Source organism: Ptychodera flava, chromosome 13 (genome assembly GCF_041260155.1).
Source record: "Ptychodera flava strain L36383 chromosome 13, AS_Pfla_20210202, whole genome shotgun sequence".
In the NCBI taxonomy this organism is placed as follows: domain Eukaryota; kingdom Metazoa; phylum Hemichordata; class Enteropneusta; family Ptychoderidae; genus Ptychodera; species Ptychodera flava.
In genome coordinates, this window is record NC_091940.1 from 15,029,805 (window position 1) to 15,057,043 (window position 27,239).

Below are 27,239 nucleotides of genomic sequence, written 5' to 3' on the forward strand. Positions count from 1 at the left end.
GCAAGCCAGGAAACCAGTGCTAGGGGGACAATTTTGAAGTAGTTTGATTTAAAGTTTCAATTCATTGAATAGAAACATTTTTTGATTAACGTTCTCTTCGGATTGATCTTCGATGTTTTTGAATCCCGAGGCCCGTCCATGGGATCACATAAATCCTTGCAAGGTTTGTCGCTACTTTCTTTCATATCTGCCACAGAGGATGTCTGACTGCATTGTCTTTGTTCTTGATTGCACGGACACTTTCAAATTATAATGTGAAGGGAAACTTTGAACCCATGCACTGAATGAGATATCTTGGAGACTACACAACCAAAGTTTGACAGCCATGTAACACTATTGCAGCATTACAGGTACATACATGCTGCATATCACTGTAACTGTAAAGTAACCGCGCTCATGTACCACAACAGCTGTGTCTGGTATGTAACTGTGATGTAGCAGCTGTGTAACAGCAATGCTGGCACATAGATGTAACAGCCCAGTAGCAGCAGTCATGTCACAGCCAAGGTGTTACATGGATGCAACAGCACTGTTGGTGCATTCATGCTACATCCCTGTGCCAGCATTTGTGTAACACACACCTTTACTAGGCATATACCATGCGATACTAAAAGCCCTTTGAAAAGTGATTGTGATAGCAATATTTCTGAACGTAAACTCTTCATCATAATAATTTGATGCGATTTTCAAAATAGAGTGGTCTTATTTTTATAAATCCTGGTAAATATTGTGATGCTGAACAAGAAATACAACAAAATCTACAAACACATTATCATTGCAACAATTATCATCCTTTATTGCACGAATCATTCTCATTACACTAGCTACAGGTAAGTGTTGCATACATGTATACAGATTAGATTCCCATTTCCGAAATGATTTGATTCAATATCAAGTCGACAATTTCCTTGAATATTTTGTTGTAACACATGGACTAGCCAAGGTAAAACCTATTCAATCTGAAATACCTGTATTGCTTTTCATGGACAAATTTATCGTTTTGAATTGTACGACATGTTGTATATTCACAACAATGAATAAATGAAACTAATCTGTCAATGTTGTGTGCAGGAAATATATCAATGGTTTCTGTGAGGCTGAAAATTTTACAATTAAAGCGGTCGTATCTAGCTGGTTGGCATGGTTTGACTACATTGACACAGCAGACATCCAGTTTATCCCCAGAAGCAGTGATGATACTGGCACACGTCACTAGCTGTCCATACGACTGTAAGAAACCATTAAGAATAATTTGATTAAACATCTGACTTTTTATAAATATCAAAAGTAATTATTCACACAACTTTCATAGAAACTCAGAAGAAAATTGCACAAGATTATAGAATGATGCATTTAAGGATAAGGATATTTTATTCTCAATAGAACAGAAAAGAAAAAGAAAAATACAGACACATTAAGGATTAGTAAATTGGGTAGTGACTAGAAAAAAGTATCATACTAATCGAGTCCAGCCCCCAACCATTCACAATCGCTGAATCTATCATTTTGCCATACATGTAGGGCGCCATGTTGAACATTGTGACCTATCCTCGATATTTGAAATAAATTTACAAAACATTGTGGTAGAAAATATACATGAGAGAGAAGAAACCTGTCAGATAAACAGTATTTCACTGAACGCTGTCCTATATTAGTGGTATATTTAGGTGTGAGAAGATTTCCCTTGTCTTTCGACCGAGTAGCATTTCTAAAAATCTTGCCCAGGCGTTTGCTTTGAACAGTTTCAATAAATTTTAAAGTGTATGGTGGATGATATGAATGATTAATATTATTGGTTGTGTCAATAGTAATCTTATTTGAGTATCTCTCTTGTTATAAAAAAACAAAAGTATCAAAAAATAGTGCAAGTGATGCTGTGCTCCCCTTTTACAGAAATAGTATTAATTTTTTCCTTAAATTTAATCAGTCCATCATCTACGGTTTAGCCAAAATGCAGGGTAAGGTACCTCAAATGAGTACTTAGGAGTAAACTGCTTTGCTCAAGGGCAGAACGGGCACAACACTGTGCTAGAGTCTCAAACTCACCATCCTCTGACAGTGAATCTGTTACTCTGGAACTGTCAGGTCTTCAACCAGGTCTCAAACTCATTGATTTGGTTTGGTTACCTCATTCTGTAATTAGGCTGACACCCATTGGATGATGGATTGATTAAAATTTAACAAAAGAAATTGACAATATTTGTACACACATGACATCACATTCCTACAGAATGATTACGAATAAAATTCCACTGCAAGTGCAAATCAATCTTATACCCCAGCAATATGAAATGCTCCATTTTGGTTTTTACAACCTAATTTGCCTAATTATAAGACTGACAGGTTCATTTTTAATGACAGCATATCTAAACCATTATGTCATCACAATACCGAAATCAGTTTCACACATGCAGAGGTTGGGGATTTTTTACTTTTTGCAACCATATAACCTTCCAGTTGCCATATTTATGTATGGCAAATGGGAGGCAAAAATTGAACTTGGAGTTCATGATAGTTTTCTCTACCACTTATTGCATAACAACATACTTTCCCAGATGAACTTGTGTAACTCATGAAGGACCCACAGTTCACTATGCCATTCTCTGCTTGAACTGCTTTATACTCAGTGATGTCTTCATTTGCTGATCTCTTAATATTACTATCTGAGAGAAATCTAAAATCGAGGACAAAAACAAATCTGTCAGTACTAAATATGCACACAGAAGAGTGAAAATTATATGACTCTTTAGACTGCTAATATAAGTAGAGTGAAACATATGCGAACAGAACTGCCAAAATAAATATATAGCTATGTGATAATGGGAGACTTGAAAAATATTGACGATATAGACGGGCGTGACTTGAAAACCTTTTGAGGGCATACAAGGTGGATTCTGAAAAAAAAAATTCATCCTTATTTACCAAGCCCCTCTCTCCTAGCCATTTTTTTGAATGCAGCCTAAACAGAGACTACAATGTCAAAACTATTATGATGTCAATTTATCTGGCACGGACAGTCATTCATGTCTTATGTATAATGTCTGGAGCTGCATGTATCCACAATTTTTCATATTCAATATTAATGTAGGTAACAATATCATTTATACTCTAAAGTGGTATTCTCAATATCATTACATATTACAAGCTAAATTGTATTGTAAGTATTATAGATTGTACTGTTTCCAAGTCTCTTTTATTGTCAGTACTTAAGAATTTATGATGACAGCAAAATTGAGGAGTTACCTGCTCAAATTATCCTTGATTGTATTATCTCCTTCATTCACCATTTTGATGTAACCCTTGAGCTGCGAAATAAATAGCACTCAATTTTAAATTTGATACATCATATCTTATCGAATTGTTTTTATGAGCTGACAATTGTCATGATTTTAGGTGAGTTAATATGAATACAGGTATTGATACATTTTATATAATAATGACTTTTGTGAAACAATTTTAAAAAGGAAAATACTTTAGAGTGATATCAAATTTATCATGTTTTCAAGATCAACATTAGTCATATTTTAACATTTTAACAATTACCTATGACAATGTCACTTTAACACAAATATCATCAACAATATACACTTAACATATATGAAAATCAACTGCTTATATGCTTATATTTCCTGTCTTAAAGTTTAACATTAGGACTATCTAAACTATGAACTTTTTAATTTAATATTTGCACATACTTTTCTTGAACACAAAACAATTATGTTCAAAAAGACATGTCTAATAATGATTTATAATTTTTTGATAGCATTGTTGTTTTCTATTACTGTCTATTAACCCTTTGAAAGCTGTAATTTTTCAAACCAAAATTTCAGCACAACATTAAGCAATTTTTATGAAATTTTCTTTTTTTTTATAATTTTGGATCAAATGGACATCACATGTCATTGGCTACAGTTTTTCACCAAATTTTTTGCAACAATGTGATAAAATCTGACTGGGGCACATTATATAAAGGTGACAAAAACTAACTTTTGTGCTCAAAGTGTTAGTTACAATGTCAATTTTGCCAAAAGCACATACGTATACACACATAAATTTAGGTTGCCTAAAAATTGGTCACACCAGTTAGACAGGATTTTTTCTAGCCTTGTGATGAATGAGATTCGTTTAAATAGATGTATAATTATGTATACTCAAGAGACCTTTCTCAACGCTCCTCTTCTTTGTTTTCTGTCGTCTTTATTACCATACAAAAATCTTTGAACCTCTGGTCTGTTGTTCAGTCTTTGTACAGCATCGCCACAACATCTATGATTTTGCATTTAATAATAAAAGGTGACATGAGTTTTGTAGAGTCAAACATATATTATAGAAATAATGGGCGACACGCTGACAATTAATATTTATTTATGGGCAAGGGCGAGAGAAAAGCCAAAAATTATCAGGAGTGGCTTGCCAAGCCCGTTAACGTTGGTTTTCCTCTTGCCCATGCCCATAAATAAACATTAATGGTCAGCACGAAGTCTGTTATTTCCAATATATCATCAACAACCTCAAAAAACATCAAAATTTATGAAAATTCCCCACAGACCCCTAGAACTTGTCAGTGAGTAGTGTGTGTGTTTAAAAGTTTTGCAAATCCTGATATTTTTTATAAAAAAGTTGTCTAAACTTAGCCCACAAGTACATTTTAGCTGAAAAGTTATGATGTCTATGATATTATTCATATTCACGGGCAAATAAACAATCTCTTATTGTGTATTTGAGGTAGGTCACATGGTTCGGCTCAACCGATTCAAATGCAATGGACAGGCATGGCAATATAATGATATACGACTTAATCAAGACTGGTTCAATGCATCAGGCAGGAAACTGTCATATGAATGTGTTAAAAATGAAGACGACGAGGTGTATTCAACCTACGAATAGTTTCATTGTTAGAGGCCCAAGCTTATGGGCTAGATCCCTAGTGTGTTTGTTTGATTAATTCTTTAGAGGCCCAAACTTACCAGCTGGATTCAATATTCTTCTTCTTCCTCTTCCATAACTATTTTGTCGTCCTAGAACTCTAGTTAACTGCTCACCATTAACTTCTCAAAATTGCAGGGCTAATAGGTCCATAATGTAGATCTCATACACCTAACCCTTCAAATTTCAATTAGTCAGGTTACCTGGTTGCCATATTGGATTTCCTGAAGACCAGCGGGTCTATTCAATTCGAATTTTTTAATACATCATGCACTAGCGAAGGTATTGAGAATGTAAAAATAAAATCTCATGCTGTCACATGACCTTGGCCGCCACATCGGATTTTTAAAAAATACCATTTCAATCTTTAAAATTGTCTTCTCTGGAACCAATCCGTCAATTGAAGTGAAATTTCACTTGTATCATCCTTTAGTATTAGCTCTTTCAATTTTGGGAAATGCATTTCAATCGGTCACGTGGTTTGGCCGCCATATTGGATTTTGTGTAAATCGCAACTTAATCTTTAAAAATCTTTTTCTCCACTGAACAAAAACACTGATTTGCCTGAAATTTTACTTGTGTCATCCTTAGTGTTAGCATTTTCAAGTTTGTAAAAGGCTATTTCATCAGTCTCATGGTTAAGTTTGTAAAAGGCTATTTCATCAGTCTCATGGTTTGGCCGCCATATTGGATTTAGTGAAAATCGCAATTTAATCATTAACAATCTTCTCTAAGAACCAACACATAGATTGAACTGAAATTTTACCACCAATAATACCAATTTAATCTTTAGAATAGTCTTATTTTTAGAATAGTATTCTCCAGAAGAAGATTAGTCTAAGATTTTACTCATATCACCTTTAGTCATATTGTCATAGTCATGATAGTCATTATCACCTTTTATAGCCGTATTTGATTTTGCGAAATTTTTACATTGTTATTCTTTGTTCATTGTTAAGCTGTTGTTATTCATGCTGTCCTATTTCAATTGTACATTTTTTAAGAATTGAGGTAATAAAATATGATTCTCAATACATTCAGGTCTAGTGGCCAGTCATTTTATTCAAATGCAGCAAAAATACATTCAGAAGTAATTTAAATACAGTGTATTATTCAAGTTTAAAAAAAGAACTTGTTCCAAAAAGCCTTGAATGGAACCACTGGGAAATAGTGCTACATGTATTTTTCCAACACATCAATAACAAAAGAACATCTTTGTTGGACTCACACTCATCACGTCACATGAATGCCCTTGTAGGGCTAGAACATCCGTGCTGGGATTCTCATGGTACAATGCTGCAACAGCAATGTTTCATAAAAGGTACACTCGTGTAACATCAATGTCCGACAGGGCTGCAACATGCATGCTGGGAATGTCATGGTACAATGCTGCAACATGGATGTTTCATAAAAGGTACACTCGTGTAACATCAATGTCCTTTCTGGACTGCACCACACATGCTGGGGCTGTCATGAAACATTGCTGTAACAGCAATGTTTCAGGTATGGTGCACTGCATGTACTAGGAGTGTTACATGTGTGCTGCACAAATGTTCCAGCATGCCTGTAGCAGTACTGCAGGATCATGCCTGCAACACGACTGACATAACTGCAATGTAACAGAAGTGCTGCACTGCAGTTACTGGCCAGTTATGCTACATCACTGCAGACTTTTAGCTGTGTACCCACCTCACTGAATACATAGACACGTGGCCATGTTAATGCAAGGACAATCTCAGATTAAATTGATGCCAAATTTATTCGAAGCTGTTTGTTATTCGAATTCTTTTAAGATCAATACCCTCTGGCCCTTTCTCGATAATGGCAGGCTGGAGGGGTGAAAAAAAGAATATTCTTTGACAAGCATTGCCTTTACTCTGTAGCGCATGCGTGTTCTTCTTTGCTGTCTGTTGTGGTTCATAAAGCCAGCGGATATGAGGACTTGACCGCACTTTTTGTGGCTGCATCTCTGTTGAGCAAAAAGATCTTGTTCAGAAGGGAATTGAAAATTCACTCATTTAAGTAGTATGGTTTCACACCCTGGAAGACCAAAATGTGCTGATGTGATAAGTAGTTTTAGGGAGGTGAATGGCCGCGTTTGGATATCAACTGAACAAGCCATTCATTTGACTCCACGGCAAAAAACAGGGGCGTCCAACGGACGTTGGCGTCGCCTCGCCGCTATGTCATTCAGCTTCCTGACCAGAACGGCAACTCTATCCAAACACTTATCAAAATTTGGTATTATCTGCCTCCTTTCCGTGATGGCTTGGTTTTAGGGCGAGCATAAATATATTGATTGATTGCGCGCAATAAACATCAGTCGGTTCTGAACATGAGGGATACCTTTCTGAGTCGCATAATCTGTTCAATCTCGGAAGATAGTGAACTCTGAGAGAAGTTCTTCATCTTTTCTTGTCAGAGTTATTAGCGAATGATTGAGACGACCGTTCCCCCTTTTCACCGATAACATAATTCACACACATTCTCTTCTATACGGAACGCGGATCAAACGTACTTTCTTGCGAGCTCATTACAATAAACTCGTTCGCCGATCAGTGCGGACATGTTAGATCTTCGATTTCGACTATTCATTCGAAGGAGTATAATAAGATGCTGAGGAAAGGGGAATCGAAAAAAAAGAAGCATTATTCTTATTGTAAAAATAATTGGTTGGGTAAAGGGACGTGCTTGGAGATGCACCATAACGCGTACATCAATGAGTTTTTTCCATGATGCAAAATGACGTAGCTTGAAGCAAATGTCAGTTTCAGAACCCAATTAGCGCCCACATCCGCTCGGGTTTCTGTTGGTATTTTGTCGTCTGGGCGCCATGATGTCAGGTCGTCAACTTTGTGCACGTTTGGTACATATGCATATCATTACGTTCACCAAACACTAAAGAAGAGTTTATGCCGCACAGATAGATCTAGAACCACGATGGACCGAGTCGAAATGATAGTATACATACATTATACACGTTTAGCTAACATGAAACAATTTAACATCATTTTAATTTTGCATCATCAGATTTGCACATTTTTTACATTATACACAAAGTACCGAGTGCAAAAAACAAAATCATTTTCGTGACCTCGTTTCCGTTGACTACGCATAGGATCTACACAAAGTGAAACGCTATCTGAAGTGAAAGTTTCAAGTGTACTCAAGAAATTATGAAGTGACGTGAAGAAACTTAGAAGCTCTACGAATGTAGACATTTAGGTTTTAATATTGCGAATCCATTAACACTGTTCAATGTACCTCCTTGTAGCATAATTTTCATAGAGCTGGATAACTTTTCGGTTTAAAGGTATACCGTCACCTGTAATCTAAATATGCCCATATATGGTCAAAGGGGCGTTCCTTGGTATTCAAAATGCCCATGTGAGGGCGCTGTTTTTAAAAAGCGGCCACCCGCTTAAAATCTGTGATTGGTTAGATTTTCTCTTTCCATGGTAACTGTGGCAAAATTGGAACAGGTGACAGTATACCTTTAAGCAGTGTAGTATCAACTGTTGCAAACATCAACAAACTGAGGTAAAATTTACGACATAAACAACGCTTTCAATTCTGACTTTACAAGCTTCGATAACACGCACCTCCGAACAGCAAGTTTGAAGCTTTGGCTACAACCTTGCTAAATGTATTCTGTTTAATATTTTTGCTAACACTTTCCGCAGTGAAACTATATAATACCATTCTCTTTCAAAACGAAGAATAAATATCAGGGGTATCATGGTTATTAGACTGAAAAAACAAACTACCTGTAATTTTGAATGTTGAAATTCAAATGGCTGCGCAGTACTTCGACCTTTGGTCGAAAAATAAATTTAATAATAATAATAATGGATTCTCATATAGCGCACATATCCACAAGTACATGTGCTCAAGGCGCTTTACAATTATTATTACCCCTGGTCACTGGACCTGATATGATACCACTCAACTCCCTGGGAGCAAACAACAGCTCACATGTGCAGCTAATAAGCACAGCAGAGCTAAACGAACACATTACAACCACTGTCATTATTACATTTCAGTTTTCATCCCACCCCCTCCCCCAAAAATGAAGACAGTTTAAACTTTATTTACTTCACGGGCTCAAAATGATTCCGACAAGCAGTATAGACCATGGACTGTGAACAATTGAAGGTTGGGAATATGTCCACCAGTGAAACATTGGTTGCTTTGTCGCTAAGGAAGTACGCGCCTAAAAATTGAAAGACTTACACTTTCGCTCAAATTTTCCGACATTAAATCGTGCCCTTTCGGCATCAAGAATAAAAATCGGGGGTTGCCGCTCAAAATTTTGACACGAGAGCAACAAATAACCGATTTTACCGACACCCGAAATTCAAAATGGCTGCCACCCCAGTGTTAACTTCTTGGGGAAAATCAAAATTTAATTAAGTCCATGAGCTTCAAGTGGTAAACCGAAATGGTATTATAAAAGTACGAGGGTCTGAATATCAGTCCTCGAAGCGAATTCAACCTTTAAACATTCACTGTTGTGTTGAAAGAATTTTGATGCATTAACTGCGATATTAAGCACGGCTCAAATTAACAGGCATGTAATGCTACGGTCGTTTCCGATAATAGCCGAGCTCGCTTCCGATGGAGCTGAACATAATGATCATGCACTGATTTAATCACCAGTAGCAACGTCTCCGTGCATACATGTAATGTCAAATCATTATCAGTACAGGGCTACACACAGCATCGATAACACCTTTCAACCCAGACAACGTCATGCATTTGAAGGGCTCTCCGAGTTAACGTTGTGAAAGTAATCTCGATTCAAAAATGAATCCATTTCCTTCAAGTTGCATTTAAAAGGATCTATTCCTGAATTTTCTCAGGGTATTCTGATTGGATTCATTTTGACTTACCATGTTCTATGTGACGTGGAAGCCAGATCGATTAATCTCTTCCTAAAGGACGATTACTCAACGCAAAGATATACTTATAGTATGTATGTATGTATGTATGTATGTATGTATGTATGTATGTATGTATGTATGTATGTATGTATGTATGTATGTATGTATGTATGTATGTATGTATGTATGTATGTATGTATGTATGTATGTATGTATGTAGGTAGGTAGGTAGGTAGGTAGGTAGGTAGGTAGGTAGGTAGGTAGGTAGGTAGGTAGGTAGGTAGGTAGGTAGGTAGGTAGGTAGGTAGGTAGGTAGGTAGGTAGGTAGGTAGGTAGGCAGGCAGGCAGGCAGGCAGGCAGGCAGGCAGGCAGGCAGGCATGCATGCATGCATGCATGCATGTATGTATGTATGTATGTATGTATGTATGTATGTATGTATAATTATTAGATGTGTTTGTTTTTTGTTTGTTTGTTTATTTATTTATTTATTTATTTATTTATTTTTGTTTTATTTATTTATCTTTCTTAATGTTTGTTCGTTTGTCTGTTTATTATTTCATTAATTTTCTTGCCTGCGAAATCTAAGCAAAGATATTGTAACCTGGCCCTCGGCGTCTGATTGCATTTTATCTCCAGCCCGTTCAAATGTAGGTTGCAATAATGTTTGCCGGGGCCCGAAAGCTAACACTAACCGCGGTCACAGACCCGGTTGAAATTATCCATTTATTCGCATTTTATCAAGAAACATCCGGTAATTTTCATCCGGTGAACGGGTCCTGATGATATGGAGCACGCTCTCCTTTGCGGCTAATACATCAAGTACTGGCCTTCCCACCGGAGCTTCGCCATCATGCACACATTCGGTGTGATGTGTCGGGGGAGGGGGAACCTGAGGGGCGGATGACAAACAGAGAAGCAACACTTAAGGTTGTTATCATTGTGAGTCTAGTTAGATTTTTAGATCCATTGCAGCATAAGAGTGACGTCTTCATAGAACTAAGTCTGTTGTCAGAGTACAGACTCACCTCTCCTTGAGGGAATTTCCAGATGGGCAGTATGGCGGTTTGACTTCAAAGGAAGTAGCTCTTAATAGACTCAACTTTGTCCAGTTTTAGATAAAGTTGCCATATCTATATGGCGGCTTCTCCTAAACCCTGAATACTTCAGAAAGCGGTTGTGCAACAGCTATTTCTTACCACGGCTAAGAGATCTCTTGGCCGTTTCGCTGAAGCCGAATGTTGACTTCTCAAATACCAAACATGACCTGATAATGGACGCAGGATTTATCGAAATAATAGAATGCCATCTTTAAAGAAAAGAAAACGGACTGTCTAGCGCGAGATAAACACAGGAACATGAGCAAATAATCCGAACGTGCCCACCTAAAGCTGTTCATTGTCAGCTCATCAAACCTTTGTACGATCTGAATTCAATTGATAATTTTTCTAATTTGACAATGTGAGCTGGTTTTATTGTTCTGTGTGACCAAAAACATTGAAATATGTGTGCCGACTATATATTAAGATTAACCGCCATTGCTTCTTTTAGATGGGATAGTGTCGAATGGAAAAGAATCGTATTATTTTCTAAGTTTAATATCTCCTCATAATTATCTAAACAGCATTTAAATGTCCTCCTTACCATAGACTTACTCCAAGTCTATGGACATATAAATATCAAAACAGAATAAACTGAATGAATGAAATTAAGCCAGGCTAAATGGTGGACTGGTGAACGCCTTACATGTAACTTCTCTGACGAGACAAGCCTAGCGACTGCGGGAAGGCTAACCTTATGATTCGACGGCATGAAGAGAACAGGCAAATATTATTCAGGCTGCCTATCAAACTATAGTCATATTTCTTTAGACTGTAACTTTCAGCAACAAGAGAAGATGGAGGTGAGCGTAGTAGTTCACATTCCTTGATAAAATGATCGAATGACTTGCTTTAGCGCATCACTCAGTGTCTTCGCTCCGTTATAGCGATAACCCCAAGTGCATGATTTTTTCACCGTGTGCTCTGTCTATAGATATATAGCTGTGAACTCGAAACGTCCCAGGTGTGGATCTATACATACGATGGACGCAACGGCACCGAGCAAGCATTCTTGAGTACCGGGGAACATTGACCTTTGCGTGTTCAAGATCCCTGCAGACAATGCCGACACCCAACGTAATATAAAATTGATAGTAATTTCACCTCGCAGTTGAGACATGATCGCGCGAAAAGCGAAAAAACAATCGGTTGCCAACGCTACGATGTTTCGTTTTGTCACACCAAATTTTTAAATCGAAATGTCTTTGTGTCTTTATTTGAAAAGAAGCACGCAATTTGGCCAGTTGTATTGTCAAAGCGATTAGGATGTTTTTATGCACTTTGTTGGCTGATATCGTCGAAAAATTAATAATTCTTCTTTCGAATTTGACCTTCAAATATATTTTTTTTGTTTGGAGAAGAAATGACAATAATATTATTTTAGGTGTAAAATTACTTCAATCTATCCATTGTCAATTAAGTGTACTCAGCTTCGATTAGTTTGAGGCAGATGCGCCGAGGCACTCTTTACAAAAATATGATTAATTTGTTTCCTCGTCCGTTACATGTCTCTCATTAATGATATGGAGCAATATTAAAAGGGTGAAGTCACCCATCCATGTTTCTATATAGGACTTGTTTTTTTTCTTTTAAGCTCTATTTGGCCTGTTTTAGTGTGAAATATAAACACACAGTGGAAGAGCAATTGTAAGATATATGTGTATACGGGTGACATACTCATCAATTTTGTTTTGAAACCAGATTGGTTGATGTCGAGAAAGGGTATTTTCTCCCAACATTACATTGTATCGATAACAAAGATACGTGGGCTAAGGCACTTCATGCCTGGTCATATTGCTCAGTAAAGGTAATAAGCGCCTCAAGAAAAGGAATTTCTTTCAAAATTTTGCTTCGAGGAAACTTCAAATCGTTCTCTTCCGTATGATCAAGAGTAAATGCAAGCGTCACCGTGCAAGTTTGGGATTAAAGAAACAATGCCTAAAATTTACCGATATTAATTTGAAATTTAAAATGGCTGCTATACGCTATGTTGAAGCCATACGGAAAAATCGAATTTTTGATATTCACAGAAAGAAAATGGTGAAAAATTCATTTACTGTGCAGGCTCCAAGTCAGTCTATCCAAACATTTAATCAGCATGGTATTATAAAAAGTTGTGACTTCGAAGATCTGCGCTCGAGGTGCATTTTAACTTAAGACCGTATAGCACACGGCAGAACGTTAAAAACCGTAGCTGTTTTTCAGACTAGCTATTATACTTTACGGCTGCTATGAATTTCCCGTTCGATGACACACCCATGGGTGCTGTCGGGGAGGCGTTTGACGGGAAACATCTGCATGGGTCATGGATTTCCATACATAGCCGAGCGCTAATGGAAAATTCCGACTTTGTCTTTGATTCTTGAAGAAATGAACCCAACATCAATGTTTCTCCGCTAACACGACAGATGTTGTAATTTTCGTCTATTGTATTCTATTGCCAGAATCCTTAATATTCCTATCAGCGATTTGGACCATGATTGTTCGTGCATATTCATGCTTTCATGAGAACTTATTTTTTTTAATTGAAAGCAATCCCGTTCTAGAAAAATATGATGATGTTATCGTTGTTATTGAAATAAACATAACTACATAATGCATATATTCTCTATTGGATTATTCACGTGTATACACTCTATTAATATTGATTTTTTATGATGTGATATGATCAAACGATATCCTGGATATTGTTGTTGAGATAAACATTAAACCCGCCGGGAAAAAGCAGAGTATCACATTTTAAATAAATGGGAACGTAAACATAGAATATCATCTTACACCTGAGTATCAGGTACCGCACTGAACAATATGAAAATTTTATCCATGAATAAATCAACATCGCTGAACAATAACGTAAAAAGTTGTGACAGAGCATAGTTGTTTCACTAGTTGAAGTGTCTGGGGAATATTGCTAAGGAGCTGTGAACGCGCATGCGCAAATGGTAAGCTTGCAGTCCCCTGATCTACGCAGGATGTCTGATGGATATCTGATGAAAGTGAATTAATATTCAAAAAGTGCTACACAGAGAGGAACATTTCAACATACGTCACGTCGATTTGGATACGTATGGAATCTAAATTATTCTGATAGACTCATACTTCTACAGGTTCGGTTTGTAATTTTACCACCGACTTTCTATCACTTGAAAGCTTGATTTTTCAGTTGAGAGCATGCTTCGTCACTGACGCATGGCCATTTTCCACCACTTGTCACGCGTAAGTGCAAAAAGACCTGCAAAAGTGCTTTGTTTTCAAGGGTTAGTGGCTGTCGCCTTCAATATTTTGGCTGCTTTTTGTTCGTTGACACAACGCGATATAATTCCCATAGACCATTTTGAAACTCTCCGTTCAACTTGTGTGTCTTGTCCGAGTGTCAGATAGCGAACACTGTGTTTGCTGGCCAACGGCGGACATGAATGCCTATCAAATAGCGTGCCAAATATATTAACAAACAACGTAAATGTGTGCTTATACTTAGCTATGTTGATTTTACTGAACTCATTCATCAAACATCACAAATTTAATTTTCCTTGTCAAAACCTCATTTGCATTACCAAGTCACTCACCTAAAACGTTTCAAAGTTCGAGTGCTGAGATTTTTAGATCCATGCTGACGCAGTGTATTCACATTTGTAAATATTACTTCAACCAATGAAATACTCGTGCACAATGGCTCATTAAATATGGAGTAAGCCCATCTACGAAGAAAAACAAATCCAGACAGTTTCCGGATTTAGTATCCTGTGGGAGACGAGTTGTGATTTCCACTACGGACCCATGGCTATTGAAGTTGGCCTGTCAACGATTTCAATCCATTTCCGCCAAATGTCGGATCAGTTAATCATTTTCAGAGCTCCGTTCTATATCTAGTAATCCTCTTTCACTCTGGGAAATTCACAAAATTTACAATAAAACACCTGATCAAAACCACATTCTGTGGGCTTGATGTTTAAACCTGGTTCTATACAGTTTATTCGCCTAAACCCTGAGTACCGAACTTCAATCCACTCGGCGCATTACAGATAATAAGACGAGGAACCGATAGAATGCGCAAAATTGCCCCAATTAAAGACAATTGCGTGATTGTAGCAAGAGCATACATTCTGCAACAGGGGAAGGGGGGAAGAGAGCGAGTTTTCACAATCAAGGGGAAAATCTACTAGGGTTGATTGCATGATGTACCGTTTATTCCGTTCCCTTGACTGTGATTACCCAACACGGTAGGGAAAAAATATTAAAAACTCTTCTACTTGATGAAGATCCGTGAAATTCTACGACTGAGAAAAAAAATACAAGCTACTGACAGACGACAAAAATGAGCGATCCGTCAGAGCAACTCCGATATATCAAGACGAGAAGCCATGGACGGTGTGAACATGTCGTATAATTGTACAGTTGGGCACCGATTCGTGACTTAAAAGGCACTCTATGATAATTAAGGCTATTTAGTTATTTCTGGAGCCCAGGGCGCTTTTCTGGTAATCTTTGATCACCATACATTTATTATCAAGCACCGAATCATCTGATTCCTCGCCCCAATACTCAAATGTGAACGGTCTGCTATGTGAAGACAAATTGACGAAGGCACGACTGAGAATGTGCGGCTAACAATGGCTTCAATGGGACTGGTAGACATAAAGCCACTGCTTTCTTCAGTGCCGTAAATTATGTACAAAATCCCATAAAACGGATTTACAAAGTCAGTGGCGCAACGTAAATTTGAAGCGATTGATTCACGTATATGAGAACTTCATCTGAAAAACTAACGCCGTTAAATCCGTCTCCGGTTCACAGGGTAACTGTTCGCCGTAAACAAAACTTAAACACTGACCGTTCGGCTCACTGCTATTACATGCAACTCGTTTATGACGAAGGCGATCAGGCGTCATTCATCGTCTCGGTTTAGTTCTGCTTCCGTGATGCTGGTTCACACATTACTCTTAAGTCACGATCTTGACAAAATCTCGTTTGGTCCCAGTACCTGTATCCATGTAACCATTCCAGTGTTCAGTTCGAACTTAACACTTGCACCCGATGTTTATTCGCAGAAAGTTACAGGTTACGAGAGGAAAGTTTTAGACAGGAGTGTCACTCTGTCTGCCTCGAACACAATCTCATTATGTTATCATGAGATTCATAGTAAATAATCAGCTATGCTGTTTGTATATATGAGTATCTTTCGTCCGACAATTAAAAATCAATAACATAGCTTTAAATTTGATACTGTCCCGTCAGTGGGGATGGGTGGGGCAATTTATTTGAAGGCTCTTATAATTAAGCGAAGAGGTTAATTAAGTCTTATATTTTTTATCTGCGATTAATCTTCGCCATGTAGTAAGTTCAATGTACACGAATGACAAGCCTACATTTTCTGGATTGAAAAAAATATATAGTTGCCTTGGACTGTGTTAACTACTTGATTTATGAGTCACTACCACACTTCTGTGTCTACTCTATAGGCAAATGTCAAGACATATTCATCGGTCTTGTAGTGTTGGATTTTGAGTATCACCGCAAAAGCAGACAGGTGACGTAAGATTCCCGAACGTGTTTGACCTTGTCGACCCGTTCGATATGTGTTCTCCCCAAATCTGGCCTGGTACTATCGTTCTTGCAAAAAGTAACCGGTTAAATTAATTTAAAAAAATAAATAGAAACAGTGACAGGGTTTTGCATATTTCCGAACGCTAAGAATATGAAATGTCTCCGAGAAAAGCATGCTTTACGCGATACGTAAGCCTAAATCTAGCATATTGAGCTATTTACAGTTTCTTCGTTTTAGTCAGAGCCTGTTATTTAACGCTTATTCAGTTTGGTTAATAATGATCCAACCGGGGAGCTCGACAGCAATGAAAAATCATCATGTTATGACTGGGAATAATATGATGATGAATGGCCGTCAACATTTCTCTGCGGGCGTATTTATAGTTTAAGTAAAATACACATTCACCGGCAAGAGATCGATGAAATACCTAGCCATCCGTTTATTAATATCAAAGTGGATAAGAACAAAGTCTCAGTGAAATAAACCATTACTTATCTGAGTCAGAGGTTTGCGTGAACTATTTCAACAGTCTTCAAGAATAGTGCCTGTCGGCCGTAATGATTTGAAGACAAACAGGGGCCACTCTCTCGACGGAATACACCTTGCTATGGATACTACTCACGAAGGAACGTGAAGGTCTGATTCAGGGGCTGAATCCGATTCCAGATATTGTTAAACATTTTGTTCCGATATTCTGATAGAAAACGAAATTAAATCTATGCATTATTCGTCTTCCATTGTAACGCCTAGCCATCGTTGAGCACATTTGAATTCCATACTGCAGAGACCGCTTACTTCAGTTTATCCCTTCAGGTAGAATGCGCCTTGGGGACAGATATTCAGACTATCAAAATTTTCCAACACTTTTCTGATCTACCACTTGTGGGGACTCACTTTAAAGCTCTTGGGGTCAGACAAAAAATATCTCGCTTCTTGGTTTTTGAAATCTTAATTTTATTTTCACAGAGTTAACACAGTGAGTGTGGCAATTTCAAATATCGGTAAAAGTTAAGGTAATCTGATTGTCTAGTTCAAAATATTTGCACAATAACCCCTGACTTTATTTTTGGTTTGGTAAGAGTATGGTTACAAGTGTCACGGAGTAAAGTTTGAACAAAAGTTTTAGTCTTTCACTTTCAAGGTGCGTACTACCTTAAGCTAAATTTACTAGCTTTAGAATGTGTGCTGGAGTAGAAAGGCCTTACAGCCAAATATGTGATACTTTTATTTCAATTAAATAATCAATTTCTAGCATTTTCTGGGAGACACCGCCAACCATCTTGGTTGGTTGGTTGGCTCGTATGTTCTCCCTTTGACCAGCCTGGACTAATAATTTTTCGTCGACGTCTGTCTCCTCTTGATTTTTGTCTTCGAACGCGTTCTTGCTTGATACGTGCTACACTGTTTAGGCGAACGACTCGGCAGCGTGGCTTTACAAAATCGATGAAAAGCAATTCGGTCCCCCGATAAAAATAACGTAGAAACGGCCACCGATGATGAACGCAGCGCTTAATGTCGTAACGCAAATCTCAGCGCTAAATTGATTCGATGGATCTTTCCAAATACGTCAGTCGAGTGACCTTTGTATAGGACACGTAGAACGAGGAGTGACGCAATCCGGCACGACTGACAAGAGATGTACAGTGCCGTAACCTTGAACTCTTTTTATCATGAGTATATATATAGATAGATAGAGGGTATAGGGTGTGCTGCCCATGTCAGTTTCTTAACAAATCAAAAAACATGCACAAAAGTAAACTATTGCATTTATATGCACAAACATTGGTGGATAGCAAGAAATGTTGGTGCTATGTTTATACATTCATGGGCATGCAGGTACATTTCGGCTATCAGCGAAACAGTAAAAATTATTAGTTTCCCATTGGCAATGATTCGAAGTATATTTAATTTTCGCGTTTGTGAACGCCAGCTGACATTTTTTCTTTATTTTGCTCTGACATTGCAGGTTCAGCTGTCTTGGTCACCTGCAGCATGTTCATCAACAGTCTTGATTCGGTCAGAGAGGCTACGATGGTAAGTTCCATTAGCACCAATAAGATGTATTGAGTTCGGTCATCTGTTCATGGCGTGAATGTGGCAGGTCAATGACTTTTCAATTGTGAAGCTGGGCAAAAAAAGGTTTGCCGCTACTGAGAGTACCAGTGCTACCATTATTCCACCTCTTTACCATATATGGTCACACATATACATCTCTTTTACCTTATATGGTCGTACAAATCTTTTACCATATATGGCCACACATTTTACCATATTTGGATTTATGCAAATTTACTCTGACCGCAAACATTCACATATGCATGTAATGCATGTGCAAGTTGCTTGTTTAGTCAATAGACACTGGAAACGCGAAGCTTCCTAAAGAAGGGATGTTATTTATAGTTTTAGGACTGAGAGTGTCTATTTTAATCACTATCTTTGGTGATGCCGAGTGTAACCCATTCCTGTGTAGGCAGGTTTGATAAGTCGACGAAAATAATTTGAAAAGCGAATTTAAAAGCTGTATCAAGGTTCAATTTACTGGTGACGTATTTTCGCTAGATCAGAGAATGGAGTGTGACAAAAGCACGAGTTTTCACGGTCCGCCAGCACTGTAAGGACAACAACTGTAATCTACGCTATAGATTACAGTTGATAGAGTGGAGATTAACTTATTTGAATTAATATTATTCCCACCTGTCATTCAACTATCACAGATAAACTCGCTCTGACGCAAAAAATGCACATCGTGGCTGTAAACATACTAAAATCGCCACAGAACTGGCGCTACGTTATTCTGGAATACCTTTTTACACAGAAATTGAAACCTGAAATTTGTCCTGTTCATGATATTCTTAGCTTATTATAAGTAACTTGGTAGTCCAATCTAAGTATTTTGAAAGCAGATATCACAATGCAAACGCTGTACTTAGGCTAACGTCTTCAATTTATAAATCTATACTTGAATATTACTAATGTTTTTCTAATTTTACAAGATAGATATATTAGATATGTTAGGCAGAAATAGATACTGAAAGAAATTGTATATTAAGGTACCAGAAATATGATAGCGCAATAAACCAGATAACGATTATTATGACAAGATATTTTTCCTGTTGTCAGAAAGTTTGGTAGTCTCATTGTGGGCGTATTTCTGCACACTTAAAACGGTGGTGAACTCTTGCCCTTGGCAAACATTAAATGACCATATGAAAGGACATTTAATTTTTGAGAAATATGAACGAGAGCATTTACTGTTGCAAACAAGTAGGATTCTAGTCCTTTATGGTTAGCTAGAACTATGTAAATCAGTTTTTACGTTATAAGTCTGGCAGCCTGCTAGCTTGCTAAAAGCTTTTTTCAACTTATCTATTAATTTACTGACCTTATCAAAGACCTTTCCTATCGTATATTAATCTTGTAAAATGCCCCCCTACCCCCGTTAAGTTCTCTTGAACTCTTTGTGGTCGGAACAGCAATAGGACGGTCACGCCATGCGCACTCAAGCGTTAAAATTACAGGTCGTATTACTATGAATAAATTTTAGTGCGGGTTTTCTACCTGTTAGCCGCGTTGCGTCCATGCTGCGCAAACAGGCCTCATTTGCAAATGTTGCACGCATGTTTCTGACAGTTTCCTTGTTATTTGATAAGGCTCGAGGCATAAAGCCACCTGTAAACTTTCTTTCAAATGCCAACATATAGCTGTAAAGAAAGCATTTCCGCTCCGTGATTTATGCCCTATCAATTTTGTAATCTCTTGGATTACTCGGAAACAAACCTTAAGCCTCGAAAGAATTTTCAAATTATTATTCATATATTATTCTTCATAATGAGTACGTGTAGATGATCAGACGAAGCATATATGTTTCCAAATTACTTCATTTTGACAATATTCGGAAACAAACATGCAAACAACGAGGCTTTTCGAATTTGCCGCAGCGTATCCGATCTGATAGAATATATTAGGAGGTAAAGTGTTTGCATTCCCGAATGCACTTAATGTTAAGGCAGCTAACATTTTAATTAAACTTCGATTTGCAAACCATATCTTTCCTTGCCCTAGCGGTGACTTCCTGCCAGTAGCTTTTAAATACATTTATACTTGGGGTGATCGCAAAAGTTTGTTTGGTCCACACAAGAACTCGGGCGCCGTGTGATATTTCACAGCAAACTGTGAAATGGTAATATTTGACTAACTTCTGACCTTCAGTGTAATCGAGATTACATCATCGTAATCAGTGATTTTATCGTATATCTCATCTCGTTTGCGATTCGCCTGATAAACTTTCCCTCTCTCTGAGACGATTCCTACCGTTGAAGGTATTTGCTCTGTGCCTAACGCCTAGTCCTGGGTGATGGGATTCCCGCGGTCGACACAGATGGACTAATTGTTGTGCATAATACACCAAATCGCTCACCATGAAGACATCAAGGTATGCAATTACCGATCGCTGCCAGAAGATCTACATTTATTCGCAACTAAATGATTTTTTGCTGCCCTTTAGGATCCGAGGAGGCGGAGTAATACGGTGAATTGAGTCTTAGTGGGAAATCTGCCGCGCTTTCTTTGTCTGTGTTGATCCCATAGGTCATACTTTCTGAGCGAACTGGTGCCCCTGCTAAGCTCGCCTTGGGGGACGAAGCAAAAAAAAAGCCAACTTGAATGCGTTCGATCGAATAGTTGTTATGGCTGCGAGCAAAGGTAATATTGTCTTAGCGTAATCCCTTAATGAAACAACGCTTGTGAACACGCACTCTGGCAGGAAGATTTACAGCCGATTCGCGGAGGGATATTACACTATACGCACATCGCGGAATACAAGTGATTCTGAAATTACTTTACGCATTATTGAATGAAGCTGAACCACCACAGGGTCTTACGAGCGAGCAAACCGTTTTGAATAATTTAGGCGCTGCAAAGGTGGAACGCTCAACTGCAATGCCCGTATATATCTCTACGGAGTCGTAGTTGTCAGCCTAGCTACAGAGACAGGAATTTACATGAGTCGTAAGGTTGTAAAACAAATAAAGTATCGAGCTAAACATTCATTGATCTTATACTAAACCCTGCTTTGTAGCTGAAATGATTTATTTAGGAGAGACTTCATTCAAATTTGCTTAAAACGGTCATCACTTTCAATTTGATTCGGCGTGGCTCTCTACTCAGAAAGAAAAGTATTTGTCATCACGGTTGGAATTCAGTAATATTCAATTGTGTAAGGAAAATGTTGAATTTTTCCGCTAAGGGATGCGTATATAGCATTTTCAAAATACGATGTCTGTGTAAAGCTCAGCAGAATGGTTGTATTTCTGTACAAAAGGCACAGCTGTTTTACTCTGATAGTAAAGCCGTTTTTTTGTTAGTGCCGTTGGCCAACTTGGATTCTAGTGATTGCCTTCCTTGTTACAAATAGAAATGATACTCTGACAATGCACAGGCATTGTCATGCAAAGCTCTTATTTTGTACGAGGTCAACTTCAAAACTCGCTGGGTGGCGTGGTTTGCAATTTTTCACACGGGACGGTTGAATTGCAGCTCGATGCAGAGTCGCAACACCTCGGTCATCGTCGCCACAAGCAGCTGCTTGCCATCAGAAAGACACACAAGCGAACTGTGCTGTGGCTGATAGGTGGATCATACAAACCTGGAGACCGAGCAACATCTCAATATTGTACGGGTTCAGACGTTTTTTCCCCCTGTGAAGCAGTTTGCCACCTCAGGGACTCACAATAGAAGAATGCCTTACGTCTATGATTACAAGATCGAAATGATCTGATCGCTCAACATTTCTTTACGCGCAGGACATATATACTGGCCATAATCCCGTTTATTTGTATTCTCATGCGGCAGACGGATGTCACATTCCAGGCGGGATATCCATGCAATGAATTCTAGCCTGTGCTGTTTCATCTTTACTCTATTCCCTTCAGCGCATATTTCTATTAACTATATTATATAGACATGTGCACATTATTACGCACTCGGGTCCCTAAATGACTCAGACACATAAAATCCACTATATTTGGCGTTGGGCAAATTTTAATGGCTGATGAAAAACGACTCTCTTACTTGTATCATTGCCTTTTTTAGTTCCATAGGGTAAAAGTACGTGTGTCTACCTCTCGTAAGCATGCGCCCAAGCGTGTAATTGAGGCGATGGTTAATACCCTTGCCGTCAAACACGACATACCTACCCTTGTCGGTGTTATCACATTCACAAAATTTTCTCCGTCTTGTGTCCCCTCCTGTAATGGAATCAGAAACTGTTGGGCTTTTTTTTGCCATATTTACATCTAAAGAAGAAAAACGAATGACACTTCTGAAATGTCAGAGGATCAATTTTTATCACCGGCGATATAATCATCGGGTTGCCATGGAGATAATCGCCAGCGCCGCTCCTTGGAATGGCCTTGCGACGAGTCTGAGGAAGTGATGCTTCTAAGGGTATGTGTTCAAAGTGTGCCATGCGTGTGCTATTTAAGCGAAGCTTTCATGTTCTTTTTACCGACAACTATAGAAATATTAAAAGCAATAAGCGGAAAACGCATTTAAACTTACTGCAAAAGGCGCTTACAGGTAAACATGTCTTTGTTAACTGAGCATACTATATATTCAAACATCCATCAAGGTCTATAAACGGTATAGTTAACCAACTTTGTCATGTAGAACATGTTTAAAAATATTCTTATCGGCTAATGAAAATGTCTTGAAAATAAATATTTTTGCGATTCACAAAGTATCAAATCAAACCATCTATTAGATTACACACTGGACGTACCGTCACCAGAATATCATTGTTCATAGTTTTTGTCCGAGTTAGTTTTTAATCACAAGCTAACAGTGTACTACAGGCCGTTTTTCTATATTTTGACACATAAATTCCACTACACACACACGCATGTATCTATCTGTGGGCACTACCTGCATGTTCAGCGCCAGGAATGCGCCATCGATTGATGAAATGTGGAGATAGCATCGTATATACATGTCCTGCTTTGCATTAAGCATTTGCCAAATCGTATCTCATTTCAGCGGTGCTGTTACCATATTGTTAATGTCGAGACAATGCTGCTTTTCGTCGGATTTCCTATTAAAGCAAAACCACATCAAATTACAAGTTCTAATGACAGAGCATGTCTCCAATGTGACCTGAGGTCAAAAAGTCTGTTCAAACACACACAATAAGTTTACATCAATACCGACATCTTATGACATCCTAATGAAAATGGTAACAACATTTGAAATGTACATCGAACATTATTGACCTTATTTGTGGTGGTGGGCAACATAAGGAAAATGTATTTGTTAGAATTGTTATAGACTAACCTTCTATTGGTTCAAAATAATTTGAATTCTTCATTTGAAAAGTATGGTAAAGGCATATAGTCCTATAATATATTCCCTCTCATATACTACCCTGCACACGTGTATCAGTGCACGTTTTCCCTATCATCAACTGAGTCTGTACTCGCCTAGTAATTTCAAAAAGACAGGCAATTGATTTCAGTATATTTCCTTCGCCCCGAGAAGTTCGAAATTCACGGATCTGATCACATGTAGCTGCCTTTCGATTCTCGTGAGTCTGCTTTCATGCAAGTTTCACTGACTGCAACTCCGGGCTGCAACTACTGCTCGCCTCTAATTAAATCGGGATTGTGCTCAAATGTACGACCATTTTTACGTGCGCTTTCGTCTCTATGCTGTGCATGCACAAATAAGCAATAGTGTGTATTTAAATATATGTGTGTAAGTTTGTGTGTATGTAAATGTGTATGTATGTATGTATGTATGTATGTATGTATGTATGTATGTATGTATGTATGTATGTATGTATGTATGTATGTATTCACGTGTACCCATATCCTCTTAGCGTATACGTATCTATATATCTTTCTATTTGAGCATCTATGTATGTAGGGTGATAAGTGTACGTTGATACTGAGAAAAATACGTCATAGGTCTGCATATAGAGCTATGGAAAGAAATGGGACAGATATACATACACAGTTATTCTGATGTACATATTCCTAGGTACTAAATTCAGTGTAATTTTCATGCACTAATGGTGTCGTTTGAAATTTGTGCGCTGGCGTACAGCACTTTTAAATGGAATGCCTTTTAAATTGAATTTCAAAAAACCAAGGACCCTTCGCTTTGTGTGCATTTAGCACGGGAGGGCAAATATTCTTGGTGATGGCCGTAATGACTCCAAAGATGGGATATGAATAGAGCAACTGAACAGCAAAGTTTAAGAATTTGAAATTTTCAGGAGCCGACGACAATCGTTAAAGTATAACAATATTTCGTAGGTTCAGCCATTTGGCAACTTGGAGGAAATACCTTGAGATGAATTAAACCAATACCCATAAAGATGTGACATGGCATTTGCCAAAAGTCATTGTTGAGACCAATCGGCATACGAGAGAAAATATCGTTTGTACAATCACTGCGACAAAAGTAGACCTAAGGGCAGAACCGTTTTTCCAGCCGATGTGACAGCATTTTTTTGCATTCTATTGTCTATCCTTCATCAAATTCTTTTCTTCACTTATTCAAAAGCAACGCAAATCTGTTGGAATTATTTTTCTCAAGCCATTACAGGATCAAATTATTTTTTATCCTCCAACCGCTGACATTTTTTCGTAAAAACCCTCCACCACCCCCGTAATCAAATGGTTCCCCCTAATAGTTCCAATCAGCAGGGTTGCATGTCCTAATCTGCCGGTTGTACGGTGGGAGGCACTTTTGTTCACCCAAGATGATTTCTGGCGGTGAAAGTAGAACCGAGCAAAACTTTATAACCAGTTGGGCCGGCAAGTAGGAGAACTTGTATCATCCAAGCGAACTAAACCACACACATCGTTAAAATGCACTTCAGTGTACCATGGATTTGCTGTGAGAGTGGACACTTCCAAGTGCTCTGTCGAATGGAGTAATTTGTAATTCAATCGCCATTCTAGATGGGAAAGAAATAGCCTACAAGATTTCGATTATTAAATATCGATGCGATAGCACGGGAGCGTAAACCTATATGAACCAAACCATACACTCACGACCGTGTGTATGTTAGCAACAGTAATTGACCGCGCAAAATTAAATTTGCCCTACTCGTTCTGAATATAAATTGGAGGCAGTCACTGCGGGCTAGTCACAGTTGACGTTTTCGTCTCAGCCACCATAAATCTTCGTTTTTCTGTTTAGAAATTCTGAGATTGCGCGCATACTAATATTGGAATCAGACGGCGTCGAAACCTTGGCGCCCAGCGACGGTTAAAACATACATTTTATCTCAGTCAAATTTTGCAGTAAATCTCAGATAGTGTTCTTGAGTGTTTCATCTTTAATCTCGGACTGTTATCGATTAGTTTGCTTATCTTTCCCTGTAGTTTTAATCGAGGAAAAAATTAAAGGCGTTCAAAGTTTTGCAAAATTCATAAGAGTATATATTGTACAAGTACTTCAGAATGTATGTTAGAAGCGGAAATCAACCCAGCAGCAACAGCAAACCGTAGCCGTTTTCCTCATTTGACAAAGTTTTGTATTCCCAGGAGTGAGTAAGCGAATAGAGCCCTATTCGGTTTCTTTTCGCATCTCGTATTTTTCTCCGAAAGTGGAATGCAAATAACGTATATTTGCATTTATGCTAATATTAAAAGTACACTGCAGAAAGCGAAATCTTGAAGTTTGATTAAACAAATTATGAAATTTTCATCAGTATAATGGTGCTCGATGGGCCGTGGCCATTTCTTTTACTCAGGCGAGGAGATTCAATCAAGGAAATGTTCCTCTAAAGAATTCATCGTATTTTAATATTCATAATCTGGAAGGATTTCTAAGTGTCACAGGCAATCCCTGTGAGACAAAAGTGAGTAAAGTTGTTTTTAGTCAACGTGACCGCGACAGTGAAGAGTTGGAGCCAGGGTTAAAACAATCAACAGCTGTCATCGGATGATCACTTAAACCTGCAAAATCTGTGAGAAGGTTACCCCTGTATTTGACTCCAGCCATCCAACTATAAAAAACAGATTTGCGTGCCTCCTCGTCTTTCGTCAATATAGCTAGTTAGTCCACTGTCTGCCGCTCAAGAGTTGATTTTATCTGCGTCACTTATGTGAATCAAATTTTGATAAGGACCTAAGTTCCGCAGTGAAAAACTTGATTTCCCAAACTGTCATGCGATCACTCTCAACTTTCGACTGATTTATAAGTGACGCTACTGTTACTGAAAGCAACTGATTGGCGATTCAGGTTAGCTTCTCAATAATGCATTTTCTCTCCGGGTGGGTGTTATCCTGTTATTACAGTAAGTGAAACGGGTGCATTTCTTTGCCCAAGGTGGACAGATTATGCTGCCAGCTAGGAAAAGGGTACATGGAAAATTACTGACTCACTTATCTCTTTGCTGACCAAAGAACAATATTACAAAAACAGCCTCAAAGCGAATCTGTTTGTAAACGTGATTGATTTCGATGTCCATGCTTACGAAGAAACACGATTTATACGGATTGCACATTTACAAACGAAACAGGGGATTCGCTTGTGTATGTGCGTTCCGTATGTATGTATGTGGTTATGTATGTATGTATGTATGTATGTATGTATGTATGTATGTATGTATGTATGTATGTATGTATGTATGTATGTATGTATGTATGTATGTATGGAAAATCATAAATCATAAATATGGTATGTGTTAAAAGCTTCACGAAGTGCAGTCAGGCGATCCATCTTCTGTCTTTGTTTGCCCATCTGGCAGAAGTAGATGGAGCTATATAGGTCAATGTGTT

The 27,239-nt window shown here is 38.1% G+C and overlaps 1 protein-coding gene and 1 long non-coding RNA gene across 2 annotated transcripts in view; one reads left to right on the forward strand and one right to left on the reverse strand.

The window, feature by feature from the left end:
* The window catches only part of LOC139147550 (glycine receptor subunit alpha-4-like), a 95,377-nt gene that overhangs the window by 16,972 nt on the left and 51,166 nt on the right, over positions 1–27,239 (forward strand). The window contains exon 3 of the mRNA XM_070718676.1: positions 18,419–18,486. Coding sequence (XP_070574777.1) covers positions 18,419–18,486 — 68 coding nt within the window. The remainder of the gene's footprint in view (positions 1–18,418; positions 18,487–27,239) is intronic.
* On the reverse strand, positions 770–4,251 carry LOC139148689 (uncharacterized). The gene is made up of 4 exons (XR_011555968.1): positions 4,161–4,251; positions 3,244–3,305; positions 2,548–2,674; positions 770–1,228 (listed from the first exon to the last, which is right to left on the reverse strand). It is a non-coding gene; the product is annotated as an uncharacterized lncRNA (long non-coding RNA).